General features: G+C 35.2%; 2 protein-coding genes across 3 annotated transcripts; one reads left to right on the top strand and one right to left on the bottom strand.

Moving 5' to 3' along the window:
* Window positions 1–1,180: 1,180 nt before the first annotated feature.
* LOC123311350 (ATP-binding cassette sub-family C member 4-like) lies at window positions 1,181–9,791 on the bottom strand. The gene is made up of 9 exons (XM_044895256.1): window positions 9,597–9,791; window positions 8,138–8,374; window positions 7,448–7,878; window positions 6,498–6,654; window positions 4,537–5,790; window positions 3,740–4,262; window positions 3,234–3,384; window positions 2,879–3,106; window positions 1,181–2,412 (listed from the first exon to the last, which is right to left on the bottom strand). Exons 1-9 carry the CDS (start codon window positions 9,671–9,673, stop codon window positions 1,511–1,513), a joined length of 3,960 nt encoding a protein of 1,319 aa, XP_044751191.1. The 5' UTR covers window positions 9,674–9,791; the 3' UTR covers window positions 1,181–1,510.
* A 5,397-nt stretch (window positions 9,792–15,188) lies between these two features.
* Window positions 15,189–20,391, top strand: LOC123311481 (coiled-coil and C2 domain-containing protein 1-like). 2 transcript variants are annotated; one of them, XM_044895496.1, is made up of 8 exons: window positions 15,189–15,359; window positions 15,420–15,672; window positions 15,732–16,388; window positions 16,675–17,037; window positions 17,520–17,757; window positions 18,076–18,624; window positions 19,748–19,838; window positions 20,057–20,391. In XM_044895496.1, the coding sequence occupies exons 1-8, from the start codon at window positions 15,336–15,338 to the stop codon at window positions 20,174–20,176; spliced, it is 2,295 nt and encodes a 764-aa protein (XP_044751431.1). In that variant the 5' UTR covers window positions 15,189–15,335; the 3' UTR covers window positions 20,177–20,391. The 2 variants fall into 2 exon arrangements, with proteins under 2 accessions (XP_044751431.1, XP_044751430.1); XM_044895495.1 differs by having other exon boundaries at window positions 19,709–19,838.
* Window positions 20,392–20,512: the final 121 nt, after the last annotated feature.

Here is a 20,512-nt window from a genome sequence, read left to right as displayed (position 1 = left end):
TGGATCTGTCAAACTTTCACATCTTTACAATCATTTGAATTTTTTCAGATTAACTCATATACATATATAATCTTTTGAAATGACAAAGGTCTCTCATTAATATCTATCTCTTCAACAACATTGAAGTCTGTTCGAGACAGTTTGACTATCTAGTTCTTGCCATTAATTGAAAAAGGAAACAATTATTTCTGTTACTATGAAGGCGATGGAGTTGAAAAGAGTAGCGTTGTGCATGCTCTTTTATCAACACAAGAGAATAATTAGGATCTGCCATCACATGTCCTTTTTCCTATCTGATTGAATTTTTTTGTATTCCAGAATTTTTTCTGGAAAACGCAACAAGAAAATTCATACTACAATCATTCCATAGAATAGATAGTTTTTTAGAGTTTCAATTGAAGACAGGGTGAAATCCAACTGTGAATCCTTGGACCAAATTAGTGAAAGACGTACCATGAGATTGCACTTTTTTGGTATGATAAGATGCAATTCATTCACCAATAACATCAGGTACAATGAAATATAAATCCTGTCACATGTTTTTTTCGCTATCTCCATGCGTCTAGTAAGCCGTGAGTGATAATGACTCAAATAATCCTGATAATCTCAACAATCAAAATATCGACGTTGTTCATTTTAATCCATATTCATTTAATAAGTGGAATGGTGAATTTCAATTCAATTTAAAAGTTTCTATCACTCAAACTGTTGCAGTATTCGAAAACGCAGGACGATTTTGTTTTGTACAGTTTTGTGATAAAAAATTGAGATGTCTATAACTTCGAAACCATTGTCCTAATTTTGTCCTGAAAATTGTCGGTTTTTTGATTGTTTTTTCGAAAGAACGCAATAAGTCAATCTCAATCTTTTGATAAGTACCATTTTTGGCTCAAAATTCGAAAATTGCAGGCTAGTGACAAGCTCTCAAAAAATAGGGTTGGGAGTTGAAACAACAAATGTTCTTAGGCGAATCAGACTAGAAAAGTTTTGTGTACTAAAACCATGTGAAAGGCTGCTAAACTGATCAAATGATATAACAATTTTTTTCCTATTAATAACTCTTAGACTCTCAAACTCATAGAGTGAAGTATGATGATAATTTTTCTTTTTAGTGAATAATTCAACTGTAAGTTATGATTTTGCTCATTCATTCATTGAATTAAAATGAAACGCAATGATATCTTTTTAGATTATGAAATTTATTTTCAAAAATGAATTACAAAATGATGTGAAATAAGGAAAAAGCAGATCATTTCCCTTCTGCTTTTTCTCTCAACTGTTTCGTATTGACCAATCGCAATTGAGTATTAAACATGATTGCTTAACAGTCTTGAACAGTCAAATACGGAAGCAAAAATAACAATCGCAGAATGCATAAACAAATTAAACGATATTTACATTCAATAAATCGAACGTTCAGTCTTCAATAAATTTGTGATTATCACAAACACAACTTTGCTCAATGGAATCTTGAAGTTTGAGTACAAACTTAGCTCCCACAAGATTAAAATTACTGATCATCATGATGATGCACCATCTTGTAGAAAATACTATCTTTATTCTCTAGAAGAGCATTCGGACTCTCGAACTCTATTATCTCTCCTCGGTCCATCACTATGACCCTATCGCATCTCATCACTGAATTCAACCTGTGGGCGACAGTGATGGTTGTACAATTCTCGAACAACTGCTCGATTTTGTTGTGGATGAAGAGATCTGTTTCCTCGTCCATATTCGCTGTGGCTTCGTCCAGAATTATGATCTTAGTTTTCCTGACTATGGCGCGAGCTAGACACAGGAGCTGCCTCTGGCCAACGCTGTAGGTGAGGCCGGTATCGTGTATATCTTCATCGAGATCAGTTATAAAGGCTTTGAGATTGACAGCACTCAACGCTTGCCAGATATCGTTATCCGAGAATTTTCTCAGAGGATCAACATTGGAACGCACCGATCCACTGAATATGATCGGATCTTGAGGTATTATGCTGATGTTATTTCGGAGATAATCCAGTGATAACGTTTTGATACTGACGTCGTCTATAACGATGTCGCCGTCGCAGTCGTATAGCCTGAATAGTGTTACGATTATGGAAGATTTCCCGGCCCCAGTTCTACCAACAATTCCGATTTTCTCATTCGGTTCTATCGTGAAATTCAGGTTTTTCAGGACTGTCTCGTTATTCTCTCTGTAGGTCAGGCTGACGTTCTGGTACTTGATGCATCCACGGGATGGCCAGTTGGACAAGCATTGGCCGGTCTGCAATTCTTGCTTGACGTCCGTGTATTCCACCGAGCGTTGGAAGTTGGTCATGATGCTCTCCAGCATAACCCATTGGCGTACTCCCCAGTCGAGGAAATTGCTCAGGACGAAGGACTGGGTTATGGCCAATCCAACATTCGAGGAGGATGCACCTGGAGAAATGAACCTTCTTTCAGTATAAAAAACATCAAAGAGACTGAGAAGTTTAAGAATTTAGCAATTGAAAGAAGATTTTTCAAATACTCGACATTCTTGACTAAAAACTGACGTTACGAAGGTGGCTATGAAGACAGCCTTGTTCAGACTTGGCTGTTGGCTAGTTAGTCAAGTGGCGAGTAGTTTAGTAGCTCAAACACCCGCTACTGCTCCACTCAATTAAATTAGTGGTGTTCGCACTCTTAATAACTTTCTACTCGACTAAACAACAAGCCTAGTTTGAACTTTTGAACAAAAAGTTTTGCTTAGTTCGATTATTCCTTGTTCTTTTGGTTAAATCTGTTGGATGATCTTTGGATCTAGTTTTGGGTGGAAGACCTGTTTGACCTATTCAAAGTCTACGTAACTAAGGATAATTCGTAGATTATATAAGTTTCAATCTTTTCTTGGTCAGTTTCTTACCTTCTTGTCCTAAAAACTTCAAAATGATGGTAGTGACATAGACAGCAGACAGCATGTGTAGTGAAAAAGACAGGCATCTCATCAGAATTTCGAACGAATGATGGGCGGCAATGTAATGATCGAGATGTTTATCAAACTCAGTTGCAAGGACAGACTGTGTACCGTATGCCCTTATTGTTGTTAATCCTTCCAGGGAAGCGTTAAGATGACCAAGCAAAGGACTCCTTGCTGAAATGATTCTTACGATAAAATATGCATATACCACTTCGAACATGGATGGTTTCAACTAACAAAATGAAATAGAAAGGGCTTTTCATCAGCCCTAATTAAATATTATTAGTCCATAGCTACTTACTAGCCATATCTAAACGTCTCAGTGTTCGTGCAGGTTTTATGCAATAGCGAGAAGCCAAGAAGAATATCACAACCAAAGCGATTGTCATTATTGTGAACGGCAGGTTGATTGAAGCAATCAATAATCCTGTAGATGTCATCATAGTTAACATCTGGAACAGAAATCCAGAAGTAAACATAACCGAGACAAATCAGCTAAAACAAGAGTAAGGTAATTTGATGCTCGTAAGAATCACAACGTCATACTTTTTCTAAAAAAGAGCTCAAGATCAATTCAGTTGGGATTTTATGAGATTCAGTTCAGTGCTAGTAATAGAAATTCCTATATAGTACTTTGATTTCTATTCAAACAACAGTGCAATTGCACATGTTCTTCCTATCAACAAAGCCCCAGGTTAGAAGTTCGAATTACAATTTTGAATAGTGAGAATTGAAATATTTCGAAGACTACCGAAACTTTGCAAATTTTTTTTTAAGGGTTCAAAATAGATTCAAGAAGGCACTTACCTTCATGGCTTCGTTGATGATATATGGTATCCACTCGTCTATGTTGAACAAATCCTTGGAAAATCTATTCATAATATTTCCACTCATGTTCACATCGAAGAAAGATATATGTGAACCGAGAACGTTGGTTATCATAGATTTATGCAAATTTTTCGAAACCTTCAAGCTGAATATGAAGAATAAAACGTTCGCAACAAAAGAAAGTACACAGGCAGCTATTACCAGAAAACAATACCAATTTTGGTAAAATATTCGCTCATATAAGAGATATTCTATTGGTGAAGTAATATTACTTGATGTATCGTTTGTGAAAATTGTTGACATTGTGAAAGATGTGGAAAGGTCTTCAGAGGATGTCTCAGTTGTAAAATAACTACTCGTGCTTTCGTAGTCGTAGGAGATTGATGAAATATTTTCTAGAATATAATCTGTAGTGGTTGAGGCAAAATTGCTGGTAGTGTTCGTATTCGAAGTCATCATTGATCTTTTTTGATTTAGAGCAATTTTCTCTTCCAGTAGAACCCTGAAACAACAAGTCATGATCAAATTTCGAGCTGTAGTGGAAATTTCGATCCCAAGCAAGGCCGGATTATTTGGACTTGATAAGGTCCTAAGCTATTTGAATATGAAAGATAACAAAATTTTTGAAATGCAAAGAAGAAGTTTTTAATATTCAAAGCTGAAATAGAAATGATATTCGTGGAAGAGTGTCTGCATTAAGGTTCGAAAGGTAGCTTGGTATATATCGTTTTATAGATACCCATTATGCTTTAGCCATAAAGTATCATTCTACTCACCAATGAGTCATCAATTTATCGGAGTAACCCGAACAAAACTCCACGACCACATAAACCCCGAACACGATGAAGAATATAACAAAACCACCTCCAAACATGAAATATTTTTTGTAATTCTCCCAACCTATCCCCCCTGTTGCTAAGCTTTCGTGGTAAACATTTGCCTTGGTCGAAGAGCACATTTTCGCTATCAACTCCGTCTTTTCATTGCACGGTTTGTCTTCTTCAGTTTCCTTGCTCTCATCGTCATTCTCCTCGTCAGATTCGCATAGATCTTTATCAAGGCTCTCGAGACTTTGGGTGAGCTTCTGAGGGATATCCATAGGTTTACCGGAGTAGGTTACAGTCCCATCCAACATTATGACGACGTTGTCTGCCTTAGATACGAATTTAGTGTCGTGGGTAGCGAGAATGACCAGTTTATCTTTCAAATATTCTTGGATGCTGTTTTCGAAGATGTATTGCTTTACGTGACTATCGAGAGAGGACAATGAGTCGTCGAACAGATATATGTCGCTGTCTTTGTAAAGAGCTCTCGCTATGTTCACTCTAGCTTGTTGACCTTTGCTCAGATTCACACTACAATCACTTAGAATGGTCTCGTCTCCTTCAGCTAAACCATCCAGATCAAACTTCAACGCACAGGCTTCAAGTACTCTCTTATATTTTACCTCGTCGAATGCTTGACCGAACACAATATTCTGTTTTATGGATGATGGAAACACCCAAGGGTTTTGTGGCGCGTATGAGAGTGTTCCTTCAATATTCATTTTTCCAGATAGAAGTATGTACTCTTTCAAGATCGCTTTGATGAGGGTGCTCTTACCACAACCAACTGGACCAATAAGAACATTCAAACCCGGTTTGAGTTTCATGCTGACATCTTTCAAAATTGGAGTTTTATTAACACCTACATCCACCGAAACGAAATCCACTTTGGGCATAATGACAGACTCTGGGGTGTTCTGCTCGTTGGGATCTATCTCTTCAGCGACAAGAATAGTTTCGATTCGCTTCAAGCAAGCTATGAATTCGGCGATTGATCCACAACATATGGGTATGATGAAAGCTATGGCCCTCCTTAACCTCTGGTAGCACGTTGCTGTGAAGTAGACCATCTCTGCAGACAAATTATGACCAGTCCAAAGGTAAACAATGATGATGAAAAGATAGGATAGCTTGTAGCACAAGTTGCCCAAGAACATAGCTAGGAACTTCAGCACAGTTAGTGTTCTTATCTTACGTATTTCTTGCCTGAAACATAAAAAGCATCAGGGAAGGTATATTCATTCAAAATTCTGATCCTATTGTAGACATATGCGACCGGTATAATTTAGGCATGACTTAGGACACATTTCTCAAAAATTGATAAGGATCTCATAAAAAAAATTATTTGTGGCTTTTGTTGAGTTATCTGGAACATCTGTTGTAGGTTCTTTCACAAAAAACTGGGATATTTTGAGTTGTCTTTATTAAATTCTTTTTTTTTTTTACTTTCCACTTGCCCTCTGAAATCGTGTGCTGCAACTGTAGTAGGCTACAGGTGGTGGCATAAAAAAACACACAGTATTTGTTTCTTAACCCCCTTTTTTCTCGTTTGAACGAGTAAGTTTTTATTTGAATTGACAATAATCGAAGATCAGTCAGTTGGTCCAGTTAAACTTGACTAAATCATACAGAAAGGGTTACAGGAAGGGTTTTCCCAGCTAGGAGTGTTCAAGAGATTAAATTTTTCGCAAAATGTTTTAAGTCGAGTTTGAAATAGGTTCAGTAGCTTATTATATTCATAGTGGAGATTGGCAGCCCTTGGCAACCCCAAGACTAAACATACTCTGGTATGTTCAGTGATCCCTTTCAACTGTTGAGCAGTGTAGCATTTAACAATGTATATTCTCATTGAATTTTGAAGATTTCTCAATTTTCCCAGTCAAATTAGAAGTCAAAACGTAAATTCCACTTACTTTCGTGCACCAATAATTTTTTTGGCGAAGAATTTTTCCCAAGCATACATCTTTATCACCCTTATAGCTGTGATTATTTCTTGAGTAAGTTGAAGCCTTTCGTCCGATTTGTTGTTCGCAGCTTTTCTTTTTTTGAAAACCACGAGCGCTATGTACACTGAAAAAGTTAAGTGTTGAAATAAAAGATAGGCACCTTTTTCATGAATTCATGCGATTCAACAGTAGAATGTATATAATTTTCCACTAACTGACCTAATATTTTTCAAAAGTCTTCCGATATCACGATCTCTGAAAATTCTTGCACGACATCCGATGGAAGTGAAGTTTTTGTTTGGAATTTGAGCGGATGATACACATGGGCGTAGCCATGGAGGGGTTATAGGTAGGCACTGTTCATGTTTTTGTATGGAAAAATACAGTTTATCGCTAACAATAACGCTTACATCAACGATATTTCGTCAATGAATAGCCATGAGACCAATAGCTGGAATTGAACCTGGATAACCTTTTTACTGCCTTAACGATCAAAACTGTCCCTTCGCTAATCCTCATCATTTATATACTAAACCTCACAGAGCGAATTACTGGTGTTTTCTAATAGCTTTGATATGCATTTGATACTTTTCAATGCTATAAAAATAAATTTGCTATCCTAGCATCCAGGATGCTTTGATGTGGTTTCCTTTTTTTCTTATTTCTCCTTCAATTACTACTCTACCACAATGGATAACTGCACTTTCCTAAGCCTGAGAGGTAGTAGTTTTAACTCTCCTGAGAACATCTTCTGTACGGTGTATGTACGCATTGTTTTATTCGCTTTTTGAAAACCCAAGCAAAAACTATGAAAGGATGAGGCTGATAATTTTTTTCATTTTCGATTATAGGAGGTCATTTTGGAGAATAATGAAAAAATAAATGCATTTCCGAGTCAAAATCCCTTTTTCACTTACATTGTGCGATTATCACGATGAAAACGGTCCCTAAGCCAGCACTCCCAGAAATGCCAACCATTGAATAGAGCAGATACAGGACCACAATCGACTGTACTATCTCCACCCAAAGATCGTTCAAATAATAAGTTGCTTCTTCAATCTGCACCACGTCCTTCACCAAGGCGGTGTTGATCTTGCCAATGGAGATCTCGGCCAACTTTGCCGGACTCAGTCTGAGAGCTTTCCTATAGACCAGCGAGGATAAAGAGATAATTATTTGCATTCCGAATTCGGTTTTTAACAGGACGTAATGATGCTCGTAGAAAAGATAGCCAGCATTCGTGAAAATTACTATTGCGCCATTGAACCATGCTTCGTTTTTCGATATCTCAGTTTGGCCCTCCTTGAAGTAGTTCACTAAAGTGGCCACAGCCCGAGGGGTGAGGATACTGAAAATATAATATGTATATGTTTTTTACCCTCACAGTGATAATAATATGATTATTATTTATGTATGTATTTCTGAAGTCTTCCTGGTGGCTCTGGCTCATAGAAAACAGAATAATAGCAATAATAATTAAGAGTAATAGGCAAAACATTGAAAATTTTTCATAAAGGTTCAAGCTGCAACATCCACATTTCAAACTGTATTAATTTTTTCCTGAGCGAGCTTTTAACTTTCAATTATAGTAGGAAGAAATTACTCACGCATATGTAACTTTCACAACCAACTGGAATATCCCAAGCAACAGGTATTGCCTCCAAAAACAATCGACTAACAATCGAAAAACCGATTTCTTCTGACCCTTTTTCACCTTTTGGTTTTCCCAGGCCTGCTCCATTCTGTCGCCCAGTTCGGTCGATTTAAATTTTGACCAAACTTTGGGAATGTCATCTTCAGTTAGATCCCTCTTATTTCCTCTGCGTATGATAGGATGTATGTACCTTCAAGAGATAATTCTGATTAAATTAATTCTTCACACATCTCATTTCCTTTGTTTCAGATCACAAAAGGATTGAATTGAAGCTTTTAGGAAACTCAGGGCAATGACTTCTGCCTTATTTCTGATGATATACTTTAATTTTATTATAATCCACAATGTTATTATTTATCATAAAATGTGGAGTTCATTGACTGATATGTTACATGATATATTATCATTCTTTCAATGAAAATAAAATAAAAAGCGTCCGTCATCATCGCCTTCTTCTGTCCCCATTATATTATACATCAGCAGGGCTATCTATATATTATATATTATATTGTATAGGTATTATTATTGAGTTATTGTATCATTGTTTTCAGCTCAAATATTATTATGTTATGTGAGCTGGATTAATTATCTCCTGAAAACTTATTTTATTGAATCGATTGGATTACACTGTAATCCTCAAATGTTTTTGTCCCTATTATATTATATACTTCGATGCCTTCAACGTCATTTTCTTATTAATTTTTTCAAAAGATGTTATCATTGCAATACTCTTAATCAAAGTGCTAAGCAGATAATAACGATCTAGAATAGTGTAGTGGGAATCCTAAAAAAATTGAATGCCGTGAAACTCTTAAATTTTATGGGCGCACATAAACACTCAATGAGAAGATCTATTTCTTCCTGAGGTGCTAGCATCTGAGACTACCTTTTCTTGATCAGTTTCTCTTTATATTTTCTGTTTTGTCCTTACGTAATGTTTGTCCATTGGGAATCATGCTATACGAGCACCTTCCACACCTATGTTTAGTTCGTTCTAAAAAACCTCTAAAGACAAAGACAAAACTTTTTTCCTAAAACCCTCACTCTGTCTAGTATCAATCTCTGCGACGACGTAAATTTGTCTGTCTTCTCACATTTCCGCTATTAATATCCCTAAGAGTTCCACCTACAAGGATTTTTTCACCAGAAGTGGAATAACAATAAAGCAAAGGGATTGAAAAACTGTTTCTATATGTTCTTTACTCACTATCACTCAGTGATAGTGTACATACTCATTGATCATTTCACGAAAGAAAAATCAGTACATACTAAATTTAAGGAAAATTTGTAATGCGATATGTACTTCAATCTGAGAACAATGAGTTATAAATAAATCAACAAGAAATTAAAAAATTTCGGGTACTTTTTAGGAGAGAAGACACAACGAAATATAAAATTTTCAAAAAACTTACGAAAAAGTCAACAATGACCAAATACCCGCAGTATCTTTCGGGTGCTCTTTTCGATCTACCACATAGCCCCTATCCATCTTCACAGATAATTAGATATATATTTCTCACTTTATAATACGGATATGATAATGAGATGATAGTTCAACATGGGGAGGCGTCTCAAGCACATTCTAGATATTTTATTAAAATTCCATTGAAACTAAGAAAGGTACATATTTATATAAGATTCTGTTTCAAACTCGCCAGATAAGGTATCAATAACAATAAGACACAATAGCATCCATTTTAATTTATTGTATTTATTTAAAAATAGAAATCGTTGAGCAGTCCGTGAGACAAACTCAATATTTGCCTCTGTTTCTGCTACTTCAACTGACGTCTTCGTTTACGTTTCAGTAATCCACAGTTTCGTCAGATATTGTTTGTATCGGAGATTTTTTCGATTCGGGAATTACCCATGTTTCTTGTAATTTCTATACCTATATACCTGTACTTCTGCTGTAATAAAGCTTAATACTTAACCAAATTCAAAAGTATTTTAACAGATCAGAGGCTGAAAGAAGACTGAAGTTGACGGAAGATTATGAATATTCTAACAACGGATACTGAAGAAGTTATTTCTGGTTTCTGCTGACCGGTAACTCATTCCTCAATCTGTTGAAAGAGACCCTATATCCTCCAACTTTTACCGTAGGCTATAAGCTGTAAAATTTCAGCTCTTGTTTCATACTGGATTTGGTGTGTGTAATCTTTTGAGTCTAAAATTAATAAAATATTATTGCTTAATATTGTTGTTGATTATTATGTTAGCTAATGGATATTATAGTTTTCATATAATATATCAACCAATAAAAATGAATAATCCATGACGGTATATAGGTAAGTGTGTTATTGTTGATTATTAGATGCGGAGGTAGCAGAACCTTAATGGTACCTAATATTTTATGAATTTATGGACTGTATTAGTTGCGCAAAAACGCATTCAGTATGGAATTACTATGTTTAGACTATAAGATATTAAAGAATGAGGAAATTAAGATTTCATCAATTCAATTCTAGGAAACACAAGCAGGTTCGAAAAACCAAAAAAATCTACTTAAAAGCAATTTCAATAGAAGTATATTCAAAATATAATTATATAATAGCAAATGACAAAATTTCATCTTTTATGATACTTTTTATATCACATATTAGTATTATATAAGTATATTATAAATTTATCTCATTTTAGAAATTTTGAAGCTCATGCGCTGTAAATTAGCTGATTTTTAAATACCCTTCGTAAGGATATTTTAGTTTAATTAAATTTTCAACAACATAATTTTTTTTATTGAAATAAAAAATTCACATTTCGTAAATATGATCTTTATGTATGTATGATATATGGTATATGCATGCAAATTCCATTAGTACACCACATAATTGTGAGGTCAAGCTTAAGAAGAGACTGTTAATTGTGTTCTAAAGTGGTTTTTAAATATTTATTTTTCAACTTGTTATTTATTTGTTTCATCCTGAAACGAAGAATAATTCGAGGTAGTTCCAATGTACCATTTCTGCCAGTACGCAGCAGATAACCAGAGACAACAACGAGACGCCCAACTCCCCACTATATTTCGTCCGATGTTTTGCATCCTTGTCTCACAGCATCGAACCTGTTTGTAGATGGCGCCAAAGGCACTGGTGTAGCGTTTAGCGCGGGAATTATGAATTATTCTTTTGTGTATTACTGTTTTCTTGTTTTGAAGTATGGGAGCGATTTCGCGCAACCATGAAATTGATGCTGAAATTTTTGCTATGTTGATTATTATAATCAATTGGCAAACAATTTCGCTATCAATATGGCTGCGTGAAAATTTTTGGATGGAAATACAACTTTTCGAATGGTGGTTTTACGATTTATTGGAGTTTGAATGAAACTAATAACAAACATATAGGAGAACAATTGAAGTATTAAAAAAGGGAAATATAAAACAAAACAAGTAAAATATAAAGCAAGTAACGTATAAACAACAAAATAGGTCAAATGACCTTCACATATTCTTCATTTTCATCAATTTTTTCGATTTGATTATAGCATTTTTTTGGTTTTTAAATTTCTGGTTTTCCCTTTTAACCCACCAGACTATTCCAATATTTACAATACTTTGCACTGTTATAGTTTCTATCTGTTCGCAATGTTGTTCACATGTTAACCATGAAAAATCAATGTGATTATGAACAAATTTAGAGGCATGATTTGGAAGGTCAGAAATATTAGAGTTATCCACCATAAAATTCTCCAAAGAAGTTATACCTTGTGCAATGGATATTGTGAATACAACACTTGGATAATACAAACTCCTCTTATCATCTGACCATTCCTTGTTCCAGATGAACATGTTGTGTGCCTCCAAAACATCTGATGACAATAGAGCAGAACAACCCGTACACGTCATTTTCTTATAGATGCCTTTCAAAATGAAACCAGCAACATAAGCTACTGAAAAAGTTTCTGCACGGCCCCCATTCACATCTGCTTCAATTATGGATACCGTCTCCTCTGTTGATATTTCTGGCATACATATGACTTCAACTTCATTAGGTTGATATTCTCCTTCTTTCTCATCTTTCTCCAGAAATGATTTTAAATTGCTGAGAAGATCATTATTGTCCTTCTCACAGTTTGAATGAGTGGAACAATGAATTAGATTGTTTAAAATTTGGGCTTTCAAACTACCCACAAATTGAAAAGCAGAGGGATTATCATTACATCCTGATCCATATCTGATGCATCCAAATAGGTTCTCTAAAGGATCTTGATTTAGAGACCTTGGACGCAATACTGTAAATCCTTTAGAATGCACATATGCCCAGATTCCCCTGATAGCATTCAGAGATGTAATCCAACCCATTTGAGATGGTGGTGTACTTTGCTTGACCTGCCCGCTTTTTGAAAGCCTTTTAAATTTCCAACTCTTCACCATTTGCAAAGCTTTTGGCCAATATTCAATATGAGGAGAGTTTTCAGTAATATTACATTTCAACTCCTTTCCTGACTGGTTGGTGTTCCCATTAAAACTATCGAACAGCGTATCCACTTCCATCAGGAATGAGGCTGTAGCAATACACTCCTGTTGCATTGCTCCTAAAAATTGATATTCGATGAAAAAATATAAAGATAAATTTGAAATTAATTTTACCATTTCTTATCATCGAGTACAAATATGCTGACACAGTTCTACTCATTACTTGTGCAGCTATGTTAACCTTCATGGCATACTTCATGATTGGGTCAAAAAAATTATCTTTCAGCTTATGAAGGGACCTGAAGACATAAGGAGATGCCTTGTCATGCTCATAAGCCAAACGAACATGCGAGAATTTGGCCTCCATAGTTGTAACGCTTTCTTCTATTTGAACGTTCAGAAATACATTGTATTTCCTGAATAAAGCATAAGTACGCTTTAATAAATGAGGGACATCGTACATAATAAAAAATTTTTTGGCTCCATATATAAAATATGGTTTTTGAGTTGTCACACCCAATTCTTTCAGGCACTTGACATTGTTAACACCCATATCACAAATAGTTGCAACAATGTCTAATTTTGCTACGTTTGTAACAGCTTTGATGACATCAAATAGACAATTTCTAAGAATTTCTGAACTGCAACTCTTGTGGGTGAAGTAATACGCTATAGGTTGCTTCCATTTACGGTTTAGTCCCACAAGCATAAAGGCTAGAACTTTTCTGGCAGCCTGTTTTCCACTTCTTTCTCCTCCAAAGTCCTCAAAGCCAATGATTTTCTTCTGGCCCTTATCGTAGTACAAGTTTTCTTTGATGTCCATTTCATCAAAGAGCAACACGCAACAGCGATCAAGGTCCTCTTTTATGTTTTCATTAATATGCTCAAAAATGTTTTTATTTATTCCAGCATTCAATGGCACCTTTTTGAGCAAGTTCAATACAGTGTTACGTGAAGGAAGCGCAACAAAGGAGCTCAGCAATTTGTAGCATCTGGGACTTTTCTTCAATAATAATAGAGACATAATTTTATCGTCCAAAGTCCATCTTCTGCCTCTTTTACCCTTCACTTTCGAACATCTCAATTGAGACATCATGAAGTTCCAGGATGTTTTAGGCATGTTTTCATATAAATTTCGAACCTCTGGGGCATCAGACAACTCTAAAACGCTCCTTAAAGTTTTAGACTTTTGTCTACACTGTTTTTTGAGTTTCCGTAAGTGGACTTCTTTTTGTTGGATGATTTTCACCAATTTCTTTTTCCTAGGTGAAGAGTGTATTATGGAGAAATTTTCTATATCTCTGAAAATTTTTCCTCTTCGTTTGGGTGTTTGTGGCTGATCCAACTGCATACTATTAGAGAACCCCTCTGCATCTAAAAACAATGTGAACTTCAATTTTTATATACCTACAGTTTTTGAGAATTTTCAATTCCTCTCACATTGAAATATTCTTGATAACAGCATACAAACAAAGGAAAAAGGGCGCCAAAGTTTATTTTGAATCGTGGCGTTGTATACACTAGAGATTCGGTCCTAATTTAAAACATACCTGATTCAATAATATTTGGGATATCAGATTCGATTGGCATATCATTGCTACTTTCAGATACAATAAATCTGCTTTCTTCACATTTTTCATCTGGCGTTGCAGAAGTCGAAGCGAGTGATTTATTGAAGAACTGCATTGGAACTGCATCTCTGAGCAGTCTATGATTTATAGAATCTGTGTATGATTCTAGAGTGAAATGTTTAGAGCATATTCTGTAATTTCGGAGATTCTCTCCCATGAATCTCATTCCTAATTTTTCTTGCCAGATTTTGGATCTGAAAATATAAAAAACAACATTGTATTCACAGTTATCACTGGTATAAATATCATTCATCACTGGTATTCGTGTCCTGACCAGAAATAAAGGTCGAAACGTCTGCATCTCATTAAGGATTTTTATTTCCCCTGTCCTCTTTGCCACTACATAGTACATAGTTGATTATTTATGGTATAAATATCTTCAACTTACTTGTTAATATTAGTTGGAAATCGATGCATTTTTGGTACTTCATCTTCTCCAGCTCCACAAATAAAACATTTAACCATTTTGAAAGAATAATTTGTCACAAACAAAGTCTCACAAAATTTAAATTTCAAACCACTGTCACTCAGTTGACGCATGTGTAGCTGTATTCCGTGTTGCCACAAGTATTTGCACGTGGACTGATGAACATAGAATAGCGCTTTCGCCATTGGAAATGGAACATTGATTTTGTTAATTATCTCGCAATGGCAGTTTATATTTATACATTTGGCAACGCCAGCAAAACCGTATGCAGCGCCTCTACATTCAGGGCCGTTGATGTTAGACAAAGATAGATTTATGTTATTTTCATTGAAATAGACAAAGATGATTGACATAGCCTGAATCGGACAAATTTAGTGAAGGAGTTGACCGTCTCGTTGTTGTCTCTGAGATAACATATGATTTTGACAAATGAAGTTCTTTGTTTGTTGACTTTTTGACGTTATGCTTTAAGAATCAAGGTTATCTTTTCCGCACAGATTACAGTTCTCTGTAATCTGTGCTTTTCCGTTTTCATTTATTCACAAACTTGTTATGCATTCTTTGCATTACGTTTGCTATGATTCATTAAATTGTAACGTAAATTATCAATAAAAAGGCAAAAGGAAGTGCGCGATTTTGTAATTCTTCAAATCAGTTATTGAAAAGCTGAACAATGAAACGAGGTGGAAAAAAACCAGTGAGTAACAATATTTTCACTGTTATTCTAAAAATCAGTTACCTACCACATTTTTTTCAGAATGGCCTATTCAACATTGATTTTGACACTGGTGTAAACGAAGATATCGATGAAAATGATAGTGATTTGGAAGCAGAGTTATTAGCTTTAGCAGGTGATAATGCTCCAAAAAGACCTCAAAGGAAGAAGCCTCCTCCACAAACAAACCTGGATTCGATGATAGCGGAAAGTATGAAAGATATTCCATCAGATGATGATATATCTGTTGATGAGAATGATCCAGATTTGCTTAGTGAGCTGAATGACATTGTTGGTATGTTTCTATTGCCTTTCAATTCTTCATTGTCCCTCTGATAATATTCTTATTAATAGGTGGCGATGAAGTTGAAGGTAGCAGCCCTATAGATTCTGAGCCTCCAAGTACTGCGTCTGTCCCATCAGCCAATATGGAACTATTGGAAAAACGACTTGAAATGTATGAAGAAGCTGAAAAGCATGCAAAAGAAACTGGAGAGACAAGTAAAGCTAGAAGATATGCTAGGGGAAAGAGTTCTGTCAAAGATTTAATAAAACAGGCCAAAAGTGGAAAACCTATTAATATAGATGATATTCCACCTGAAGTTAAGATTCCAAAGGAACGTCCAACTGAAAATAAAGTTACAGCGGAGGAACCAAACCTAATGGAAATTGAACAAGAGCAACCCACATCCCAACCAATTAGTCCAAATAAAATTGAGCCAGATTCAGGAGAAATGAAATCAGAGAGTGCACCATTAGATGTTGATGAAGATCTTCTTGCTCTTCTGAAACAAAGGCATATGCAGTATAAAATGGCAGCATTGAAAGCAAAGAAATCAAACAATGTTCAAGGAGCAGTCAATTATTTAAAAACTGCTAAACAATTTGAACATGTAATTGAAGCCGTTCAAAATGGACAAGCTGTTGATATCTCTCAAATGCCTGGACCCCCAGAAATGGAGAGTCCCAAAATTGAAGAAGAAAAAATGCAACAAAGCTCAGAAGTTGAAGGTATTTCTATTTTAGACTCAGTCGTACATATGCTTAACTTTTTAGAGTAGTCCATAAACAAATGAGAAATTTATTCATTATCTAACTTGTTGAGGAACTTTTTTAGCTATTTTGTAATTTTGTAGTTTTTTTAGTCTAACTAAACAGTTGATAGTTATAGTAGTTTGGTTTTTTATAATCCAAATTTTTTTTCACACAAGGTATGAGATAGAGAAGATCAAAAATACTTTTATATGCTTTTCTGTGGCAAATAAGAATATTCTTGAAATATTTTTTGATTATGTAGAAGATGCTCCTAAAGAAACTACTCCAGCCCCTCCGGCATCTCTTGGAGAGGCTCTTCTGCAATGTGTAGATTTCTATAAAAAGCAAGAGGAAAAGGCAAAAGCAGAAGAGAATGCCAGTAAAGCTCGTAGGATTGGTAGAATAATCAAACAATTCGAGCAAGCTATAAAACAGAATAAAGCTGGGAAACCTGTTGCGGTTGATGAGTTGCCAGTACCTCCTGGTTTTCCTCCTTTACAAGGACCTAAACCAGTCGCTGCGCCAAAACCTGCTAGTCCTGAAGCTTCTGGATCTTCATCTGAAGCCTCTCCAGTGCAAGTGACTAAGCCAGAACCACCTAAACATACGACTACCCGAAATACAGGTAGAATGAAAAAAGCTTATGAATTTTTTCGCCTCATTCTTCACATGATGTATTAAGATAAGTTTTCTTGCACATTGAAGTTCATATCATCCATTTTCCTTCTACTGAGATATTTTCTTTCCGAATTATATAATAAAAAAAAAGGTTTGACATTATAAGTTTTTAGGATCAATATTCCTGATTAACTCTTTAGGAACACCTGTAGATACTAATACTATTCTAGTTGAGTAATCCTGACTGGAAATTAATCAAAAGGAAATGTGGCCTGAACTGATTAGTTGAGGATAATTTGTAGACTTATTTCCTTATGATAAATTTTTGATAAATCATTTTCTGAAGTAAAATTTTTGCAATTAGATGAAATGGATTTTTCTGATTCAATTGAATTCTATTCTTTTAGAGTAAAAAATCAAAGTGGGTTTTGGTCACAAATCATGATAAATATTTTGATTGTGATTGAATTCAATAATTTTTTTCAACAGGAAATCAGGTTCCTAATAGTAGAGCTGATCAACAAATGCAAGTTCTTCTTCTAAGACAGAAACAATTCAAAGAAGCAGCCCTGAAAGCCAAAAAAAAGGGTGAAATAACACAAGCTAAAGAATTTTTGCGTACAGCCAAAGGCTTTGATAAACTGATAGAAGCTACTTCTTGTGGTCTGCCAGTGGATTTTTCAACCTTGCCATTACCTCCCGATGAAAAATCACAACTTGACAAAGAGTAAGAATACATAAACTAAAATATCAACTATTTTATTTCGTGCAATGTAATCCCCATTCCTGAATAAAAATCCTAGTTTACTTTTCAGACCGTTTTACATTTTCAATATTTTTGATACTTCATTTATCAGATTCTTTTCAAATCAGAATTCAAGTCAAGTCATCTCTTATCATATCTTCAAAAGATAACTTTTTTCATTGAACACTGTTCAGAGCATACTATTTCCAACAAGTTTGCAAAGTAGAAGTGATGAATTGTTGGACACTTTTAATTTTAATGCTTTTCATCCCCCTATAGTAATAGTCAAATTTTGATTAGATTTGACATGGTTAGTGCCGATGACTGCCTGGATGATGACCCATCGAGCACAGACATACTCACTCGTTTGGAACATCAGCTTCAGAAACAGCTGAAAATGTGTCTTACCACCAGAGACCACAACAAGGCGCTAGGTGATGTGGCAGGTACCAATAGGTTTGAGCGATTGGCACTGAATGTAACCAAAGATTTGGACTTGGTAAGGCTGGCTAAAAAGACGCCAGGTGCAGGAATCCCAAAGTTTCATTATGAAAACAAAGACTTCTCTGTGGTGAAATCCTTCACAGAATTGACAGACAACGAATTAGAAATTTCAATACTCAGAGGTATCAATTATAATGCTGAAAATCCTAAGGAAATCGACACCTATGTGAAGTTTTCATTCCCTTGGCCCCAAGAAACGCCTTTCACTGAGAAAACAGCTACTATAAAGGATACAAATAATCCAGAGTACAATGCTACATTCATGGTTCCTATAAATAGAACGCAAAGATCTTGTCAGAGGATGTTCAAAAGGCATGCTGCTAAGTTTGAAGTTTACTCCAAAGGGTAAGTTTGTTTTTGAATGTTTAGTCTGAAGCATTTCTCGTCTGCAGTTTCCTGTATAACTCCAATTAGACTATCTTTCACTTATTATTTAATCATGGAGTCTCAATTCATCTTGGATCAGTGCAACAGCAATTTTCTTCTATATGTTGTTTTGTTTTTGCATGGTTTGGAAACTGTTTATGCACAATTATCAAACCTTCGGATTTGTTTTTTCAAATCCTAGAAAATTATCATATCGATATGGAAACCCAAATTTATGAGTAATGGTATATTGTTTCCTTGGCTTCTACTTTGAGAACGTCTAAGGTGAGGAATTTTTGAAGCCTATTAAAGGAAAATGCAGCAGTGCGCATCGTAATCGTAGTGGGGGAGGTGCTGCACTTCGCTTATGAAGGCACCTCGCCTCCATTCCGATGCTCACAGCTGCAGGCTTCAACAGTTCCACTCGCCACGGTCCTTCGCTGCGGGCCTTGCCTTAAAATTTGTTTTGAATAAGATGCATGGCTCATCAAATTTGGAATATGTATCAATCTGCATGTATGAAGAATTTGGATTTTGAAAATTTGATTCCCTTCAATGGTACCAACTATTGCTTAGCTTTTCTTCCATCTCAATCACGATATGAATCAATATATTATAGAAAAAACAAAGCTCAATCATAAATCATTGTGAAAGTACTTCCTTGCAGAATATGAGGTTAGGTTCTAAAATATGAATTTACAGAAACAAATATTGCGATCTATTTGATTTGTAAATATATTGAACACTCAGAATAAAACAAAAACATATCTAATTCTCAATTATTCAACAAAAAATGTAGACATGTTCAGCCATCAGCACCTAGGAAATATTTATTCCGATTAAAATTCAGGGCTATAAGAAAAGAGGAGGTGATAAATTTATACAGAACATGAACCTCTCCAAATGATAGTTAAACTTTTGGACCTACTCTCTCTCGAAAGTCACCATCACCTAACAACCATTGTAGCTTTTGCTTATCAAGCTTTAGATGACGGGATAACCACTGTATAAATTTACATATTTTTGCTTTCTAAGTAGAGGGTGCCATTATTGGGTGTGCTAGCTGCTGCATGGGCGCTAGCGACTTTTGTTGTTGTTTCAGTGGCTGGTTCCGGAGCGATACCCTCCTCGGAAGTGTGACTGTCAAATTGCAGAACCTAGAAACCCAGTGTGAACTGCATGATAGCTACGATGTGAGTTGTATTCTTTTATTCAGTATGTGCAATCTTTCATGAATATGATCTAAAGCCACACGAAGCTGGCTTCGTGGTTATCTTTTTGAAAGAATTATTTTTTGGTTTCAAGACCCTTTAATTTCACTTATATTGTTTAATTGTCAACCTATATCAGTCGGTTTTGTATTCGAATATTCTTAATTTTTAATGTGAGAAAATTTTGTGTTTGTTTTCAGCTTATGGATGGCAGGAAGAAAGCAGGCGGTAAATTGGAAATACGGATGCGCCTTCGTCATCCAATCGTTACTCAAGAAGTGGAACGATTACACGAGAAATGGCTGGTTATTGGTAGTTGAGGATGAAAACCTCAACAACAAAAAACTAGTCATATTTATCTTTACACGCTTCAAAACTATGCCCACCTGTTCGAAGTGGGCAATAATCAAAATAATGTAATATTTGAAGCTGTTGTATAGTTTATTTTATATGGAATTTTAGCTTTATAGATAGGTGCAGTTGTTTTATTCATTAACTATTTTCGATATTTATAAATAAAATATTTTTATGTTGATTTTTTTTTAATTATTTTCATTTGATTCAACCTGTGACGAATTTTAAACATAAAGGACAGTATAATAGGCCGCAAACAAGGTGAAAAAGTTTGTATTATTCATAATCCCAAAAGTTTGAAA

Source organism: Coccinella septempunctata, chromosome 4 (assembly GCF_907165205.1).
Source record: "Coccinella septempunctata chromosome 4, icCocSept1.1, whole genome shotgun sequence".
Classification (NCBI taxonomy): domain Eukaryota; kingdom Metazoa; phylum Arthropoda; class Insecta; order Coleoptera; family Coccinellidae; genus Coccinella; species Coccinella septempunctata.
The sequence above is the reverse complement of the archived record's forward strand: the minus strand, read 5'-3'. Positions and strand labels throughout refer to the sequence as shown.